The following is a 17,762-nucleotide window of genomic DNA, read 5'->3' as shown; positions in this document are numbered from 1 at the left end:
AGCATCTAGCTCATGCTGTAAAGTGGTAGGCATTACGAAAGGCACCCAGCCTTGGAAACCATGCCAAAACAGATGTTGAAGCACAATGCAGTCCTTGGACACATCAAATCCTGTCAAACTGTCCAACCCATGCCAACATGGAACACAGATGTTAAATGATGATGACTGGATTAGATAAACTACAATTTATTTCAAGTAGTCTTAAGTTATATGAGTCTTGTCCATAACATCCCAATATCTAACCTATTTCTTCTGCCACCTTTCTTCATTACTTCTGTCCCAGCTATTCTCTATCATCAACTTGTTGTAATCCTGCTCAGAGGTTATATTTTTATGTAAAGATAGCCTCTACTTTTAAAAGTACTTATAAATTAGAAAAATATAATTCATTACCGTATCAAAATAAGAAAGAGCTGTGACTGCAACATCAGAGAGGGGTGTGTGTAAATAGCCTACACATTGTTGTTGAGCAACCAGGCCAGTCACTGACCGATCCACCTGAAAAGAATAAAAGAAGTTCTAAAAACATATGGACAGAAGTCTTCTACAAAAAGTTATTGAGAAAATATTGCAAAAATAAAGAAGTTTAAAATATCATAGGAACATTGGTTTCAAATTTGGCACAAGGTCACCCAATCTCATCAATGACATGCCCTTCCCACTCTAGGCCTGCTTCAAGTCTAGGGCATATGTAATTGCAAAAGACAATGAAAAGATCTTGGTAAACCAATCTGATAGATTGACTGACCAAATGTTTAATCAAATAACTAGTTAGTTAATTTGTTAAATGTCAACGAACTGACTAAGAATAATAAAAAAAAAAGTGAAATAAAACCAGTGCATGTGTTTATTACTGGCATAATGACCCTCCCAAAACTGTTTTGTTTTCCTTTTAGTGATATTTTTCAAAGATTTACAAAGAATGGATCATTTATTCACTGGAAACATGATAATAATTTTAGATCCAGATTTACAGAGGAGGTTTGAAATCGAAGTTTTTAAAATTGAATTCATACTATTCCAAAGAGAATTAGCAATTAAATGAAATCAAATGAAATGACAACAATCATGACAAAGCTCACTAAGAACCTGCATCTATGTCACAGTGTTTGCCATGCAAATTCTATATATTAGAAGATTAATTTGAATTACCATTTCAAATGATATAATATTGATGTGTGAGTCATAGTTTGGCAATGAAAAGTTAGATGAGAAAACAATGATGAAACCTTGTTTGTGAGATATCGTTTGCTTGCAACGGCTGGGAGTCGTAAAACCCTCTCCAAGGACTCTCTCAATGTTAATTCAACAGGAATTGACAGTGGCTTTAGGTCCAACGTAAGGTGATCAAGCTTGAAATTCTATAAAACAAAAGAAAAAGTACATATTGGTTTTACATAAATATGTGTATGAGTGTATGTGTGTGTGTGTGTATGAGTGTGTGTGTGTGTGTGTGTTACATAAATACACACAAACATATATACACCTACATATCACTCATCATTCATCATTTAACGTCCGCTCTCCATGCTGGCATGGGTTAGACAGTTTGATAGGAGTTGATGAATCAGAAAACTGCACCAGGTTCCAGTCTGATTTGGCACGGCTTTTACGGCTGGATGCCCTTCCTAAGGCCAACTGCTCCAGAAGTGTAAAGGGTGCTTTTATGTGCCACCAACATGAGTGCCATTTACATGACACCAGCAACCACTGCTACTATGATTCACAGACAGGTGCCCTTTATATGGCACCAGCAATGATCATATCTACAAAACATAGGTGCCATTTACATGGCACCGGCAGTGACCACAACAACTATGACATGTGACCTGATCAATAAGTATCCGGATTGTTGCAATAGTAATGAAGCCAAAGCCCGCTGACTGAAGATGCTTGGCATAAATTGACCTTCAACTCTGCTGTACATGCACACTAAACTTTAACATTCTAGCTCACTTCTACTATTTACAGCAATGCTTGGAAGTAACATGTGTAGGGTGTGTTTCTCGCATTGACCATGACAGAGAAAGTTGAGCAGAGAATCTGCATCAAATTTTGCCAAAAGCTTGATGATACCAGCTCAGAGGCCTATGCAAAGTTTCCAAAAAGTTTTCATTGTTCTTGACACAATCAAAGAGATTTTGTGCAACTGTTTTTTTTTGTTTTTTGTTTTTTAATTCTATTGGTCTTTTCACCAAACTGTTTAATTACAGGGACAGAAACAAACCAGCATTTGCTGTCAAATAACGATGGAGGACAAACCTAAAGACGCACACACACGCATGACAGGCAACTTCCAGTTACTGTATACCAAATCCCAAATCTACTCCCAAAACTATAGCTATAGTATAAGACACTTGCCCAAGATGACAAGCAGAAGGACTGAACCCAGAACCATGTAGTGGAAGCAAACTTCTTTCCGCACAGCCACGCTTGCACCAATACATACATACTTACATACATACATACATATATACATACATACACACATACATACATACATACATACACACACACATATATACATACATACATACATTCATACATACATACATACATACACACATTAATTCTATAACAACAAAATTAAGCACTTCTCTTCTTAATCCAGTTTGTTTGCTCAATTAATTGACTGACTGGTTGGGTGCCAATTCTGATTTCCTCAGAAACTACTGAATTTTGGAGATTCAAATATTTTATCAATCAATAATTATACTAAGTGAAGTAATTTATCTATTTTTCTATTTTGAAAATGTGCTTTTTAGTACAAAAATTTAGATAATTCCTTAGAGTGATAATTTATAAGCAAAACTAAACCAGTTAAATGGAAACTAAACACAATAAAGATATGGGTTAAATGAAGAATAAAATCACTTACACAAAACACAAAAGAAATATATTCACACACATGCCAAAACAGACAATTAGAGCCTAGTGCAGCCCTTCAGCTTGCCAGCTCCTGTCAAATTGTCTAACCCATGCCAGCATAGAAAACAGACGTTAAATGATGGTGGTGGTGGTGGTGGTGGTGACATAGTTACATAGTAACAGCATTTCTTTTAGTTATTGATGACTACAATCAATAAGTGGTACAAATATGAGCTCATATGTAAAGATAAAGTTGGTTAATTGGCAGGTACATTATTGTTACAATGCTACTTCCTCATCATTACTTTCGTATCTGAGCTGCATAACCATAAATGTCATCACTATGTGAGTCCATACGCCTTTCATCAAATACTGTATCCCCACTCTATGAAGGGGGTCTTCTTGTCTTACATGTTACTTAGTAGAGACCAAGCAAAAAAAAGCACCCAGTACACTTTGTAAAGTGACTGTTGTTGGGAAGGTCGTCCAGCCAAAGAAATCTTGCCAAATGAGGACAATGGAGACCAGCACATCCCTCAAACTGGCTGGATTTTGTCAAATGTCCAACCCAAACAAGCATGGAGCACATATCTTAAATGATGATGGTGATGGTGATTGTGGTGGTGGTGGTGGTGACGATGATGATGATGATTGGAATAACTGTTTAATGAGATGGGTTGTCTTCAGCTCAGTCTGAGGACTCAAGCTTTTCTTATGAAAAAGTAAATAAGAACCACCCACACAAAGAATGAAAAAAAAAGATGAGAGAAGAAAGAATTAAGATGATAAACTAAGGAGAGGAAAACAACTCAGATAGAAAAATGAACAACATATTAAGAAGTAACTGAAAGTAAAATACCTTTTGTGGCATAGAACCAAGAACGTGTTTTAAATCTAGATTTACTGGTAAAATATCTTTAAAACGTTTGGGATCTGAACAACCATCTGAAGTACTAGAAAAGCCATTTAACTTGATCTGAAAGAGAAACACAAAAACGTTAAGGCAGTTGCAATATTTTGTAATATGGTTTAATAAAAACAATCTATCATTTTGAAATTAAAATAACTCTTGTGTTATCAAAACAGCATTTTTTCAATTTTGCATTTTATGTTAATAATTTTAGTTTTTCAAGTAAATATATTATCATATACAATAAACCATGAACATATACAAGCAGACAATAAAACAAATTTGTTTCACTCAATTCAGAATTTAGTGAGAGGTTTTTACAATAGCTCTATATTCATTTTACATAGAAGCAAAATGACTAAGTGGCTAAAAAAAAGCATAGAACTACAAAGGTTTGTTAATTTGAATACACTACAAATATTTTATTGTTTGTGGGTAAGATAAATTATTCTATATTGCTCAGTTTATCAAGTTTTTGAAAATAGATATCATGAAAATATCACCAGCAATATACAGCTATTGTATCTAAAAAATTTATATCTCATCTGCTTCATATCATAAAACCAGAGTGAAGCATTGTATCTATCTGAGACTAAGAAAACTGACTATTTACTTTTAATTTTCAGTTGTGCAAGTCCCACATAATCCCAGGCTTATTTTATCGATGCATATTTATCTCATCTTCAAGAAAAGTAATCTGACAAAGCACACCAGCTGTCAACCTAAAAGTCTTTTAATGTCCAAATGATTTTGCTTTTTAAGTCAGTCAGAAGAATAGTGGCAACTCTCATGTCATCATTGTTTAACGTCTGCTTTCCATGCTGGCATGGGTTGGACGATTTGACTGAGGACTGGTGGACCAGGTGGCTGCACCAGGCTCCAATCTGATTTGGCAGAGTTTCTACAGCTGGATGCCCTTCCTAATGCCAACCACTCCGAGAGTGTAGTGGGTGCTTTTACGTGCCACTGGCACGAAGGCCAGTCAGGAGGTACTGGCAACAGCCATGCTCGAAATGGTGTATTTTACGTGCCACCCGCACAAGAGCCAGTCCAGGGGCACTGGCAACGATCTCGCTCGAATGTCTTTTCACGTGCCAGGAAGGCGACGTTGGTAACGTTCACGCTCAAATGGTGCTATTTACATGCCATTGCAATTCTGTGGGGAAAAGAGTAAGCAAAATGATTAGTGTTGGCTTTGGAAGTTGAGGAAGAACAGGAGCGACAAATGAAAACAAGGGTATTGGGTGGGTTGAAGTGAAGTAGAGAAAGTTAACAGCTAGCTTAAAGTGGTAAAAACTATTATAGAAGAGATAAGAAGAAGAAACAGCATATCTGTGAACTCGTGGCTGTAATGTGTTGGCAAGTGAATCTTTGCCAATAACTTGAATGGCTTTCTTTTTTTATGATGTCTTTGCATAGCAACAGTACCATACTAGATATGTGAGCAATACTCCAATATGGGTTGAGCTTTGAAGAGAATCAGCAACTGATTAGAGCTGACATATTTTCTGACTCTGAATAGGAGGCTTCATCTTTAAGATACAAATCTAGCAATGTTGTAGATATGAGATTGACATGAGAGCCATCAAAGATTGTAGTAACTTATGGGTTTTCATTGTGTCCTGTTCATATGTGAAGTGAGTGTATACAAAACTGTATTTTGACACCGAGAGCTACTGCATTTTGTGCTTTTAAAGGAAACTGACTTTCATGTCCCTAACAGCTCTATAATCTGTTGCAGATGTATAGTATTTCCAACATATATAATAACAATACTATGAGTTAGGCTTCTACAGTTCCATTGGATTATTTTATTGGCTTTATTCCTAGTTTGATGTAGGTTCTTTGACAACATGGAGTGAAAAGACATCTTATTCTCACTTTAGAAAGTAGAGTTTACTCTTCTTGTATCTATAGCCTCAGTAATTTTGTGTGTTTAGCTTTGTTTTTTTTTTTTTTCATTGATAAGTAATATTAATTCATCTGTACTTTAAAACTTACCAGAATTTGAAGTAGACTTTGTTAATAATCAAGATACAGTGACTAAATACTTCAACAGTGTTTGAACAAATCTATTTGTTGGACTTGGGCAACTAAAACGTAATAGTAAATAGTCAAAATTTTTCTAACTTTCAAACAGATACAGAGCTTAGCTCTGATTTCATGATGTGAAGAAGGTAAGATATAAGCCTTCTTTCAGGTAAAAATGCCTGTTTATTCTTGGTTTCATGATGCTTTGATAAGTATAAAAATTGTGGTAAAGCTAAGATAAGTGAGGGTGAAGGCCTTTGGGAATTTTATGACATCAAATTGAGAAAGTGTTTTAAATATTATTCTTTTTGCTTCAACAGCAGCTGTAGTTAGGCTTCAGATGTTTTAAGTGATAGGATGAAACTGGTTTCTTTCTACTGACATATGAAGTACATAGAGTAATTGAGATCGTAACTGAGAGATGCCACTCACTCAAACAATAACAGAAAAGATATTCCCAAACCTTTCCATCTCCAGTGACTCTGCCAACAAAACTGACAGGACATCGTTCCCGTTGACTTATTTTTTCTAGGAGCTGATGATCCTTTGGCATTAATAATAAAGCATTGGACTCTTGATATTCAGCTCCCCAAAGTTCCAAAGCACTGATGGTGGGGTCAGCCAAAATGAAATTATCAGCAAAGATTTCGGCACCAGCTGGTTCAACTAATTCTTTCAATACATTTCCTAAGTGGAAAGAAAAAAACAATAACAATTTCAAATAACCTCTAGAAAACCTAATAACTTATAATTAATAAGCAGTGTTAATTCTAGAATATTAAAAATATTTATATAGAATAATGCATAGAATAATGGCTATGTGGTTAAGAAGTTCACTTCTTAACTATGTGGTTTCAGTTTTAGTCCCACTGCATGGTACCTCAAACACAAGTGTTCAACTATAGCCCTGGGCCAAATATAGCCTTGTGAGTGGAATTGAAATAGCACCATTTGAGTGTGATCGTTACCAGTGTCGCCTTACCAGCACTTGTGCCGGTGGCACGTGAAAAGACATTCGAGCGAGGTCGTTGCCAGTGCTGCTGGACTGGCTCCTGTGCAAGTGGCACGTAAAAAACACCATTTTGAGTGTGGCTGTTGCCAGTACCCACTGACTGGCCCTCGTGCTGGTGGCACGTAAAAGCACCCACTACACTCTCAGAGTGGTTGGCGTTAGGAAGGGCATCCAGCTGTAGAAACTCTGGTAGATCAGATTGGAGCTTGGTGCAGCTTTCTGGTTCGCCAGTCCTCAGTCAAATCATCCAACCCATGCTAGCATGGAAGGCGGACGTTAAACGATGATGATGATGATGAAACTGGAAAAAGTCTCTCTTTTTTGTGGGGGGGGGGGGGGGGGCGTGTGTATGTCTTCTTGTCTTATCATCATAGGATAGTTATAAATGGCACATCACTGTCATTCAAACAAAGTCCCTCGTTTTCATTCTTCCATAGAAACATGACCACCTCCAGGGGAATGAGAGTTAGTGACTGGAAGAACATTCAGTCATAGCAAAATCAATACATCAATGAATTCCAATTGGCCCGGGCAAGCATGGAAAAGTTGACATTACCCATCAGCATTTAAACCAACAATATTTGGCCCAAATATTCTACCTGTATTATATTCAAAACAAAACAGATCTGGCCTCTCGCACCAGCCCTACAATGTTATTCTAAGAATAAACAATCACATTGCAGAATTCGCAAAGCTACAAAAAAATGCAAGATTAATTCAAAACAATGACAGAATAATTTGAAGTGTTAAAATGGTGATGATGATGACGAATAACAAAACTTTTAATTAAGTTAAATAGTAATTAAATATGGAGTGTTATTTACTATTTTATTTAATTAATAAACCAAAATAATATTATTTACCATTTCCACCAGCTCCTTGGTCATGAATACTGAGGATTGGGTTCCCTTCCTTCAATTCTATACATGAACGTATTAATCGGTTCAACTTCTGTTCCATTTCAGCATCTCCTCTTTGAACAGCATTAAAATCCAAATCAGATTTGTTGTCACCTTGAACTTCAACAGAAGATGCTGCACCACCCCCAACACCGATACGATAAACAGGGCCACCAATTTTTACCACTTCCATCCCTGTAAGAAAAATTCAGAAAAGGTAAAATTATAAAATACTCAAATTAATTTTGGCCAGTTAAATTGAGTCAATTTTGTTCAAGCAGATGATTGTTTTTTTTTAAATTTTGTCAACAAAATGCTGACTAAAAGCATATAGAAACCATGTTAAATTATACTAACAAGGTAGGAAGGATGTCCACTTTAGTCGATTGTCAAAGTTAACTAATGATAGAGTTTGATTTGATGCCATGTAAAAAGTACCCAGTCCACACTGTAAAGTGGTTGGTGTTTGGATGGAAATCCAGCTGTAAAAACCTTGCCAAAACTCACCTTGCCTGTGCTTATGTCACGTAAAAAGCACTCAGTCCACTCTGTTGGGTGGCTGGTGTTAGGAAGGGCATCCAGTCATAAAATCCCTGCCAAAACAGACACAGAAGTCTGGTACAAGCTCCAGCCTGGTCAACTCCTGTCAAACCGTTCAAACCATGCAAGCATGGAAAGCAGACATTAAACAGTGATGACATTGGTAATATACACATTATATGCTGAACATGATAACCATTAAACAAAGTTACGGAAAATAAAGCAAACATTAAAAAAATCAAAACACCAGTGTCCCAGGATGCCATGAGCCAATTGGATGAATGTGTTAAACACACTGTTGTCTCTAAAAGGGAGAAGTTATTCTCTCAAAACATACACTACAGTACTTAGCATATTTTGCATCTGAACCTGCCTAGAATGTGTTAAAAATAAATAAACAGATATTCATACCACTACAAACATATAACAATATAAAACCTTTTATATTGTTATATTAATATTTGTAATATCAAATATTGTAATATTAAATAATATTTGTGGCTTCCAAGCCGGTGGTGCGTAAAAAAGCACCATTTGAGTGTGATCGTTACCAGCGTCGCCTTACTGGCACTTGTGCCGGTGGCATGTGAACAAAACACTCGAGCGAGGTCGTTGCCACCACCGCTGGACTGACTCCTGTGCAGGTAGCACATAAAAACACCATTTGAGTGTGGCCGTTGCCAGTACCACCAGACTGGCCCTCGTAAAAGCACCCACTACACTCTCGGAATGGTTGGCGTTAGGAAGGGCATCCAGCTGTAGAAACTCTGCCAGATCAGATTGGAGCCTGGTGCAGCTATCTGGTTTGCCAGGCTCAGTCAAATCGTCCAACCCATGCTAGCATGGAAAGCAGAAGTTAAATGATGACGATGATGATGATTGCAATATGAAATAATTTTATACATTTTATTAGAATTATTTATTACAGTATGTTCTTTTAATAGAAGCTAAGGTCTAGCAGAATGTAGTAACATAGGTCTAATATGTAGGACAAAAAGAAGAAACAACCACGAATTTCCCCTTCTATGGAAAGCTAATAAATACAAAAAAGTCATGAATTTAGATAAGTTTGTATACCTTAGGGAGAAGAATTTGGTGATTTGGGACTGTCCAAGCAGATGATTGTTTTTTGATTTTGTCAACAAAATGCTGACTAAAAGCACAGAGAAACCCTGATAACCGTTCAGCATCCAAAGCAGCCACATCCAGAGAGAAACGAACAGTCGAGAAATTTATTTACTCTGTGACATAAGATTAGTCCTAAAATGTTAAATTCCTCTCTTCCCCAACACTGAACAAACTAATCCAGACTCATGAACTTTACTGCTTTTGATAACACAGGCTACCACCCGTTTCCTAGTCTCTAATTTTTTTAGTTCAAGTGAAATAGAGTAAAATATCATTCTTTTTTGGAATTGTGAATATCAAAGCAGATAAAGTTATCAAGAATAGCATGTAAATCATCATCATCGTTTAACGTCTGCTTTCCATGCTAGCATGGGTTGGACGATTTTACTGAGGACTGGCAAGCCAGAAGGCTGCACCAGGCTCCAATCAGATCTGGCAGAGTTTCTATGGCTGGATGCCCTTCCTAATGCCAACCACTCCGAGAGTATAGTGGGTGCTTTTATGTGCCACCGGCACGAGGGCCAGTTACATGGTACTGGCAACAGCCACGCTCAAAATGGTGTATTTTACGTGCCACTTGCACAGGGGCCAGTCCAGCGGCACTGGCAATGACCTCGCTCAAATGATTTTCTAACGTGCCACCAGCACAAGTGCCAGAAGGCAACGCTGGTAACGGTCACGCTCAAATGGTGCTATTTACAGGCCACTAGCACGGAAGCCAGACAGCTGCTCTGGCAATGAACATGCTAGGACAGTGCTGTCAGTGCTCCACTGGTGCAGGTGCCAGTCATCGAATATGGTTCAATTACGATTTCGATTTCACTTGCCCCAACAGGTCTTTGCAAGCAGAGTTTAGTGTCCAATGAAGGAGAGGTTGGCATGAGTTTAAAACACCCTATGATTAGAAAATGCCAAAGCCTATGCATGGGATATGAACCCACATCTCTTGTAAATATGACAGACAAGTCCTATGGCAGCTGTCAACTATTTTGACCCAAAGGGATTTTTAACCCAATATTTACATGCTATTTTTTTATAATTTTATCTCCTTTGAGATCTACCATTCCAAATAAGAATCATTTCACATTCTCTCAAAGCTTATAAATTCTTATGACATCAACAGAGCCAAATTTATTCAAAAGGATAGAAAAAAACATTTTCACCTTCTTCTGCAACTTGTTTTTTTATATGCATATCTTCCAGCATTCCAATTCCAGCACTAAACATTATTGGTTTTACATACTCTTTCCATTCTCCATTTGGTAAGCAAAGACCGAAAGAACGAGCAAAACCAGCAAGAACTGGTTCTCCAAATTTGTTGCCATAGTCTGAGGCACCATTACTTGCTTCAATAGCAACATCCACAGCAGAAGCAAACTTTACAGGACCATCAAATTTTTTTTCTTCTTCCCATGGCTGAACATAACCTAAAAAAAATAAAGGAAAAATAAATGAAATACAACAGAACTCAAAGAATAAAAAACAATTTTTTAAGCATAAAAAAAAAACAAGTAGCAATAATTTAACTCTTAACCTACCAGTATTCAAACATCGCACAAGGTAATTTCTTTCCACTACTATGCTATTTGGACTACAAATAATAATCATTTTCTATAATTTAAAAATTACCCTTTCTTATAAATTTATATATTCCTAAACACAAAATTGATCAAATACATATAACACAATTGAATTTTGAGAGAAACTTCACTTGGATTTAAAAAAGATAAACATTTTTCCATCTTGATAATAAAGCTGAGGATATTTAATATTATAAATTGCATGAATATAAAATTATTCAAGTAATAAAAAGGGGAAAAAAGCAATGTTGATAAACCTTTTCCTGGACATCAGTTTGTCTTACCAGAAATAAATATAAAATACAAACCATAAGAAAGAAATTATAATTCAAACACATAAATCAAAAACATTTAATTTACAGAAAAAAAAAAGGAAGTTGTTTTTTCAGTAAAATATTGTGCAATAACAAAATTGAGAAACTAAATGATTTTGATGAAGCTGTGAATACTTCAGGGCCTAAACACTTTCAAAAAATTGAGAATCCTTAAAAGCACCAAAAAAATCAGGGAGTGAACTGTTAAACCAAACAATGAATTGTGTCTAAAACTTAGATTGAGCATAAATTTTAGGTACATCTGATAAGAATTATTTTTATCAATATTAAACAAACAAAATTAATAAAAACAACAAATGAAATTATTATTCTCCTTACCAGGTATATTAAGATTTCCAAAACTGTAACCAGCTGTGCCTGCTACAACATGTGCACCTCGTCCAGTACAATGAACATCTCGAATTCTACCACCAGTACCTGTAGTGGCCCCAGGAAAAGGAGCAACTCCTATCAAGAGAGTTAAAACAATAATTAACAGAAGCAAACTTACTTTGATGTTCATTATATTAGGATGGGGACGGTGGCGAGCTGGCAGAATCGTTAGCACGCCGGGCAAAATACTTAGTGGTATTTCGTCTGCCACTACGTTCTGAGTTCAAATTCCGCTGAGGTCGACTTTGCCTGTCATCCTTTCGGGGTCGATAAATTAAGTACAAGTTATGCACTGGGGGGTCATTGTAATCGACTTAATCCCTTTGCCTGTCCTTGTTTGTCCCCTCTATGTTTAGCCCCTTGTGGGCAATAAAGAAATAAGAATTCTGTGCCTGCTCAAGGACGCAATACAATATGGACTTCTTTCCCTTTCTGCCTACCAAAATACATTCACAAGGCTTTGGTGAATCCAAAGCTATATTAGAAGACACTTGGGAAGCAAAATTCTTAATATGTCTAATGCAAAAAAAAAAAAAAAACATGATAAAACAATGACGAAAAATTCTCACTTGCTTGAATGAATCTTGGGACACTTCCTTGTAGAGCTTTAAACTTGCAATCACCTCATAAGTGTAAGGTTTAACTTTGCACATTGCTCTCAATTGGAAAGTCCTAATGATTTTACCATTAATTCTCTGACACGGTCAAAACATGTTCAACTGTTAAGAAACATAACATTGATCCATTGATTGGAAAGGTGCTACTGACAGAAGTACTCTCTGACCACCTTGTCCCACAGGGAGATGTGATATAATCTCAATAAGCCATTTATTTCAAGCTCCTGATCTGAAACCTAAAATGTTGTTGTTGTTGTTGGCACTCCGTCGCTTACGACGTCAAGGGTTCCAGTTGATCCAATCAACGGAACAGCCTGCTCGTGAAATTAACGTGCAAGTGGCTGAGCACTCCACAGACACGTGTACCCTTAACGTAGATCTCAGGGATATTCAGCGTGACACAGTGTGACAAGGCTGACCCTTTGAATTACAGGCACAACAGAAACAGGAAGTAAAAGTGAGAGAAAGTTGTGGTGAAAGAGTACAGCAGGGTTCACCATCATCCCCTGCCGGAGCCTTGTAGAGCTTTAGGTGTTTTCGCTCAATAAACACTCACAACGCCCGGTCTGGGAATCGAAACCACGATCCTATGACCGCGAGTCCGCTGCCCTAACCACTGGGCCTAACCTAAAATAACACTGACAAAAACTGAAACCCTTAAACTTCTGGACATGCCATCCTTTCTCTTTAACAAATACAATTAATCGTTCAGCAATGAGAATAAAATAAGTTATGAAACAGTAGATCATGGAGACATACCAAATTATCACTCTCCTACAATGGCAACAAACTATCCTAACACATCAAAAAGAACAAAAAACCATATTTGTTTGATTATAACATGTCTTAATGATAAATTTCCTTCCCTTATATTTTCTTATATATGTGAATCGATAAATTAAGTACCAGTTGCGTACTGAGGTCAATCTAATCAACTGGTCCCCTCCCTCAAAATTTTGGGTCTTGTGCCTAGAGTAGAAAAGAATATATCATATATTAAGAGAGATGACAGAATCGTTAGCACACCGGGCAAAATGCTTAACGGTATTTCATCCGTCTTTATGTTTTGAGTTTAAATTCCTTTGAGGTCAACTTTGCCTTTCAAGGTCAATATAATAAGTACCAGTTGAGCCCTGGGATTGATGCAATTAACTTATCTGCTCCCCTGAAATTGCTGGCCTTGTGCCAAAATTTGAAACCAATATATATTAATACATACCTGTAGGGAAATTATGAGTCTCTGCAGTAAAAATAATATGTCTCTTCTGTTTTTCTTTTACCACAAAAGGACTAGCTTTGGAACTGTCTTCAGGTAACAAGACACTTACTTCAAAACCATCAATAGCACTGAAACAATCAGAATATAATTAATAACTGAAAAAACACATAGGTCCAAAAAGCAAATTTTTCTCTAGAATTTGGAAATCAACCAAAATACAGTTATATAAATCATCTTAAAAGATAATACCTTTCTTGGGGTATAAAAATAAGAATACTAAGCAATAATATAACACATAGACAGGGAGGGAATTCCAAGGGTCGGTCCTTCTGGGAAAGAAGGGCTGGAAAAGTGGCAAGTGTGGATCCTTGAGAACATAACAGGGTGACAAGGAGGAATGGGTCTGGATGGAAGGAAAATACAATTAGCTAGCATAAAGGGGCAGAGATCATTGTAGTAGCTTAGAAAAATAGAGCAAGAAGATGGCATATCTATGAGCTCCATAGTTGGGAGTGATTCTATGCTGATCGGTCAGGTGGTTCGTTTTTGGAAGGTGTAATTTAAGATGTTGGTATCCCTCTCTCTCTTTCGGAGAGGCACAAGCACATACATAGACATATACACACGCGGCAGTAACTTCCGCCTACCAAATTCAATCACAAAGCTTCGGTCGGCCAGGGACTATAGCAGAAGACACCTGCCCAAGGTGCTACGTGGTGGGACTGAACCCGAAACCATGTGGTTGGGAGGCAAGCTTCCTAACCATACAGCCATGCCCACGCCCGTGAAGAAATAACACAGTCTCCGGTGTGGCAGTAATATTCCATTGTGAGTATTACTTGGTGCAAATGCTAAGATGTCAGTAGAAGGTTGGGAATACAACATCATCCTCATCATCATCATTTAACATCCATGTTCTATGCTGGCATAGGTTGGTTGGTTTGAGAGGATCCAATGAGCCCAACAACTGCTTTATGCTCCAATGTTTGCTTTGGTGTGGTTTCTATAACTGGATGCCCTTCCTAACAACAACCACTTTAGAGTTTTTTTCTTGTTGCAAGCACTAGTGAGATCCCTATGCAGTTTGCAAGACTACAAACCCTGTGGAAGGCAACTTTATGCTTGGAGATGAGGATAGAGGGAGGTAAATATTTTTCAAAACAGAAATATCATGCAAATTTTATTCATACTACAATGGAATAAAAGATTGCAGTTTCTGCAGCAAGAATATCAAGGTGAGTCCAACAAAAATTACTTACAATATATTTTTAAGACTTTTAAGCAATGCAGGTGAGAAATCAGGTAAAATATGTAAGGTGATGTCAATAAATAAAAATGAAGACATGATACTATATCATCTTACGCATGAGGGTTAACCACAGAACAATAATTGAACACAGGAAAAAAACATGGAGGTGAAAACATCCAACTGTAGCAGCAGTAGTATGTAAATAATTATAATTCAATAACATAGATACCAATTTCTGAGCAATTAAGCAATTAGATAAAGCGCATTCTTCTTCTTTTTGTTGCCATTGTCATCATTTTATATCCATTTCTCATTTAACAAGATGGCCAGGTTTCACACTTGTCTCTCCACTTACCTCTGGACTTTATCATAGCTGCTTGTCAAAATCCTTCATCACTTGATGTACTAAGCACCAGAAAAAACTTCCAATATTCCTTGATGCTGTGTATGTAATTGCTGACTGTGGAGGCGCAATGGCCCAGTGGTTAGGGCAGCGGACTCACGGTTGTAGGATCACGGTTTCCATTCCCAGACCCGGCGTTGTGAGTGTTTATTAAGCGAAAACACCTAAAGCGCCACAAGGCTCCGGCAGGGGGTGGTGGCGAATCCTGCTGTACTCTTACACCACAACTTTCTCTCACTCTTACTTCCTGTTTCTGTAGTGCCTGTAATTCAAAGGGTCAGCCTTGACACACTGTGTCACGCTGAATATCCCCGAGAACTACATTAAGGATACACGTGTCTGTGGAGTGCTCAGCCACTTGCACGTTAATTTCACGAGCAGGCTGTTCGGTTGATCGGATCAACTGGAACCCTCGACGTCGTAAGCGACGGAGTGCCAACAACAACAACAACAATTGCTGACTATTTCAGTCCACCTAAATCCATTCTCACCTCATACAATATTAATAGCCTCCCGTCACAAAATGTTAAATCCTGAAAATATGCCAATGTTCAATCCATGTAGAAAATCATCGTCGTCGCCGTCGTCGCCGCCGCCGCCGCCGTCGTCGTCGTCATCGTCATCGTCATCGTCATCGTCATCATCATCATCATCGTCGGGCAGGAGCTCGCAAGCTGGAGAGCTGCACCAGACTCCGTTGTCTGTGAAAATGGGAACAAAACGAGAGCAAAGAGAACTATGCATCAACTTACCTGCTATTGTCACTGAATTTAATGACACTATTGTTGTTGCTGAAATCTTGGGTGTCCATAACCATACGAAACAAAGATTTAGTTTGAATTTCTCCATCCAATATCATGATCCCTTTGAAGAACCAATGCCGACTATGTTCACTTCAAAAAGACAAACATCAATCCTGAATGTAATTAATAAATTACACAAAAGTAATAATTTTTTTAGCTATATCACAATGGTCTTACTTAGAAGACAGGAAATAAAGAGTTGTAGTGTTTGTGGTAAAACCTGCTTTTTTTTTTTTATCATGCTATGGATAAACCCAACGAACAAAAATCAAAATTTTGTTGGGGAAATTTGATAAAACATAGTCATGATGCTTATCCTTATGCAGCTCAGATATGAAGATGATGAAGATGATAATAATAATATTGTCATCATACAAATATGGAACACTGCCAAGTATTACCAAAGTTTTTACAATAATATTAAGTGTAGGCGCCGGCATGGCTGCGTGGTAAGAAGCTTGCCTACCAACCACATGGTTCCAAGTTCAGTCCCATTGCGTCGCACCATGGGCAAGTGTCTTCTACTATAGCCTCAGGCCGACCAAAGCCTTGTGAGTGGATTTGGTAAACGGAAACTGAAAGAAGCCCGTCATATATACATATATATATATATATGTATACGTTTGTGTATCTGTGTTTGTCCCCACCAACATCGCTTGACAATCGATGTGTGTTTACATCCCCATAACTTAGCAGTTCGGCAAAAGTGACCGATAGAATAAGTACTGGGTTTACACAGAATAAGTCCTGAGGTCGATTTCTTCAACTAAAGGCAGTGCTCCAGCATGGCTGCAGACAAATGACTGAAACAAGTAAAAGAAAGAAAGAATAAAAGAACATAAGGCTAATGTATTGGGTTGTTCGGAAAGTTTGTGCCAATTTATAGTAGCATACCTTTCGACTTATTTGCCATGAAACCACTTCAATTCTGGGAAGAGGGTATTTTCAAGTTAAAGGAAAGATGGAGACGCACTGTGCAACAAAATGGTTCATATTTGGTTGATTAAAAATGTAATGGCAAGTATTTATTGACCTTTTTCTTCCCTTTAAAAATCGGCACGGACTTTCCGGACAACCCAATATTTTCCTTACAGCATAAACCTGTTTTTCATGTAGATGGTAGGTAACTTTAGTGATTTGTATTTTTTTGAATAAACTAAACTTACCTGTTTGACTGAGCCAAGTCAAAACATTCAACACTGGTTGGATTCCGCTGGATTTTCTCTTGGAACAGTTTAGTATAATATTCTAGGTCCCATTGATCAAAAGCTAGGCCTGAAAAGATTTTATAATTTTTAACTCAGTAGATATACATGGTGAAGGTGCATGGCTCAGTGGTTAGAGCGTCAAGCTTACAATCGTGAGATTGTGAGTTCAAATCCCGGACCGGGCTGCATGTTGTGTTCTTGAGCAAGACACTTTATTTCACGTTGCTCCAGTTCACTCAGCTGTAGAAATGAATTGCGACGTCACAGGTGTCAAGCTGTATCGGCCCCTTTGCCTTTCCCTTGGATAACACTGGTGGCTTGGAGAGGGGAGGCCGGTATGCATGGGCGACTACTGGTCTTCCATAAAAAAACAACCTTGCCTGGACTTGTACCTGGGAGGGTAACTTTCTAGGTGCAATCCCATGGTCTGTCATGACCGGAGTGGGGGTCTCAGATATACATGACATCAATACATACTTAACAGAATAACTATGTTTTCTTGCAGAGACCAAAAAAATATATGAACTCATATATCCCAGGCTGTGGATCATTCAATACCAGGCTGGACAGAAAGAATAAATTTTTAAA

General features: G+C 37.6%; 1 protein-coding gene across 6 annotated transcripts in view; it reads right to left on the bottom strand.

Annotated features, from left to right (window-relative positions):
- The window catches only part of LOC106879080 (phosphoribosylformylglycinamidine synthase), a 42,813-nt gene that overhangs the window by 15,680 nt on the left and 9,371 nt on the right, over positions 1–17,762 (bottom strand). For all 6 annotated transcript variants that reach the window (XM_089355773.1, XM_089355777.1, XM_089355778.1 and 3 more), the window contains exons 5-14: positions 17,133–17,241; positions 15,916–16,056; positions 13,512–13,639; positions 11,622–11,750; positions 10,552–10,815; positions 7,685–7,915; positions 6,273–6,496; positions 3,728–3,844; positions 1,230–1,361; positions 394–498 (exon numbers count right to left, since the gene is read on the bottom strand). In XM_089355773.1, the coding sequence (XP_089211899.1) occupies positions 394–498; positions 1,230–1,361; positions 3,728–3,844; positions 6,273–6,496; positions 7,685–7,915; positions 10,552–10,815; positions 11,622–11,750; positions 13,512–13,639; positions 15,916–16,056; positions 17,133–17,241 (1,580 nt within the window). The remainder of the gene's footprint in view (positions 1–393; positions 499–1,229; positions 1,362–3,727; positions 3,845–6,272; positions 6,497–7,684; positions 7,916–10,551; positions 10,816–11,621; positions 11,751–13,511; positions 13,640–15,915; positions 16,057–17,132; positions 17,242–17,762) is intronic.

This window comes from Octopus bimaculoides, chromosome 7 (assembly GCF_046866305.1).
Source record: "Octopus bimaculoides isolate indiv1 chromosome 7, ASM4686630v1, whole genome shotgun sequence".
In the NCBI taxonomy this organism is placed as follows: domain Eukaryota; kingdom Metazoa; phylum Mollusca; class Cephalopoda; order Octopoda; family Octopodidae; genus Octopus; species Octopus bimaculoides.
This window is presented reverse-complemented; position numbering and strand designations above follow the sequence as displayed.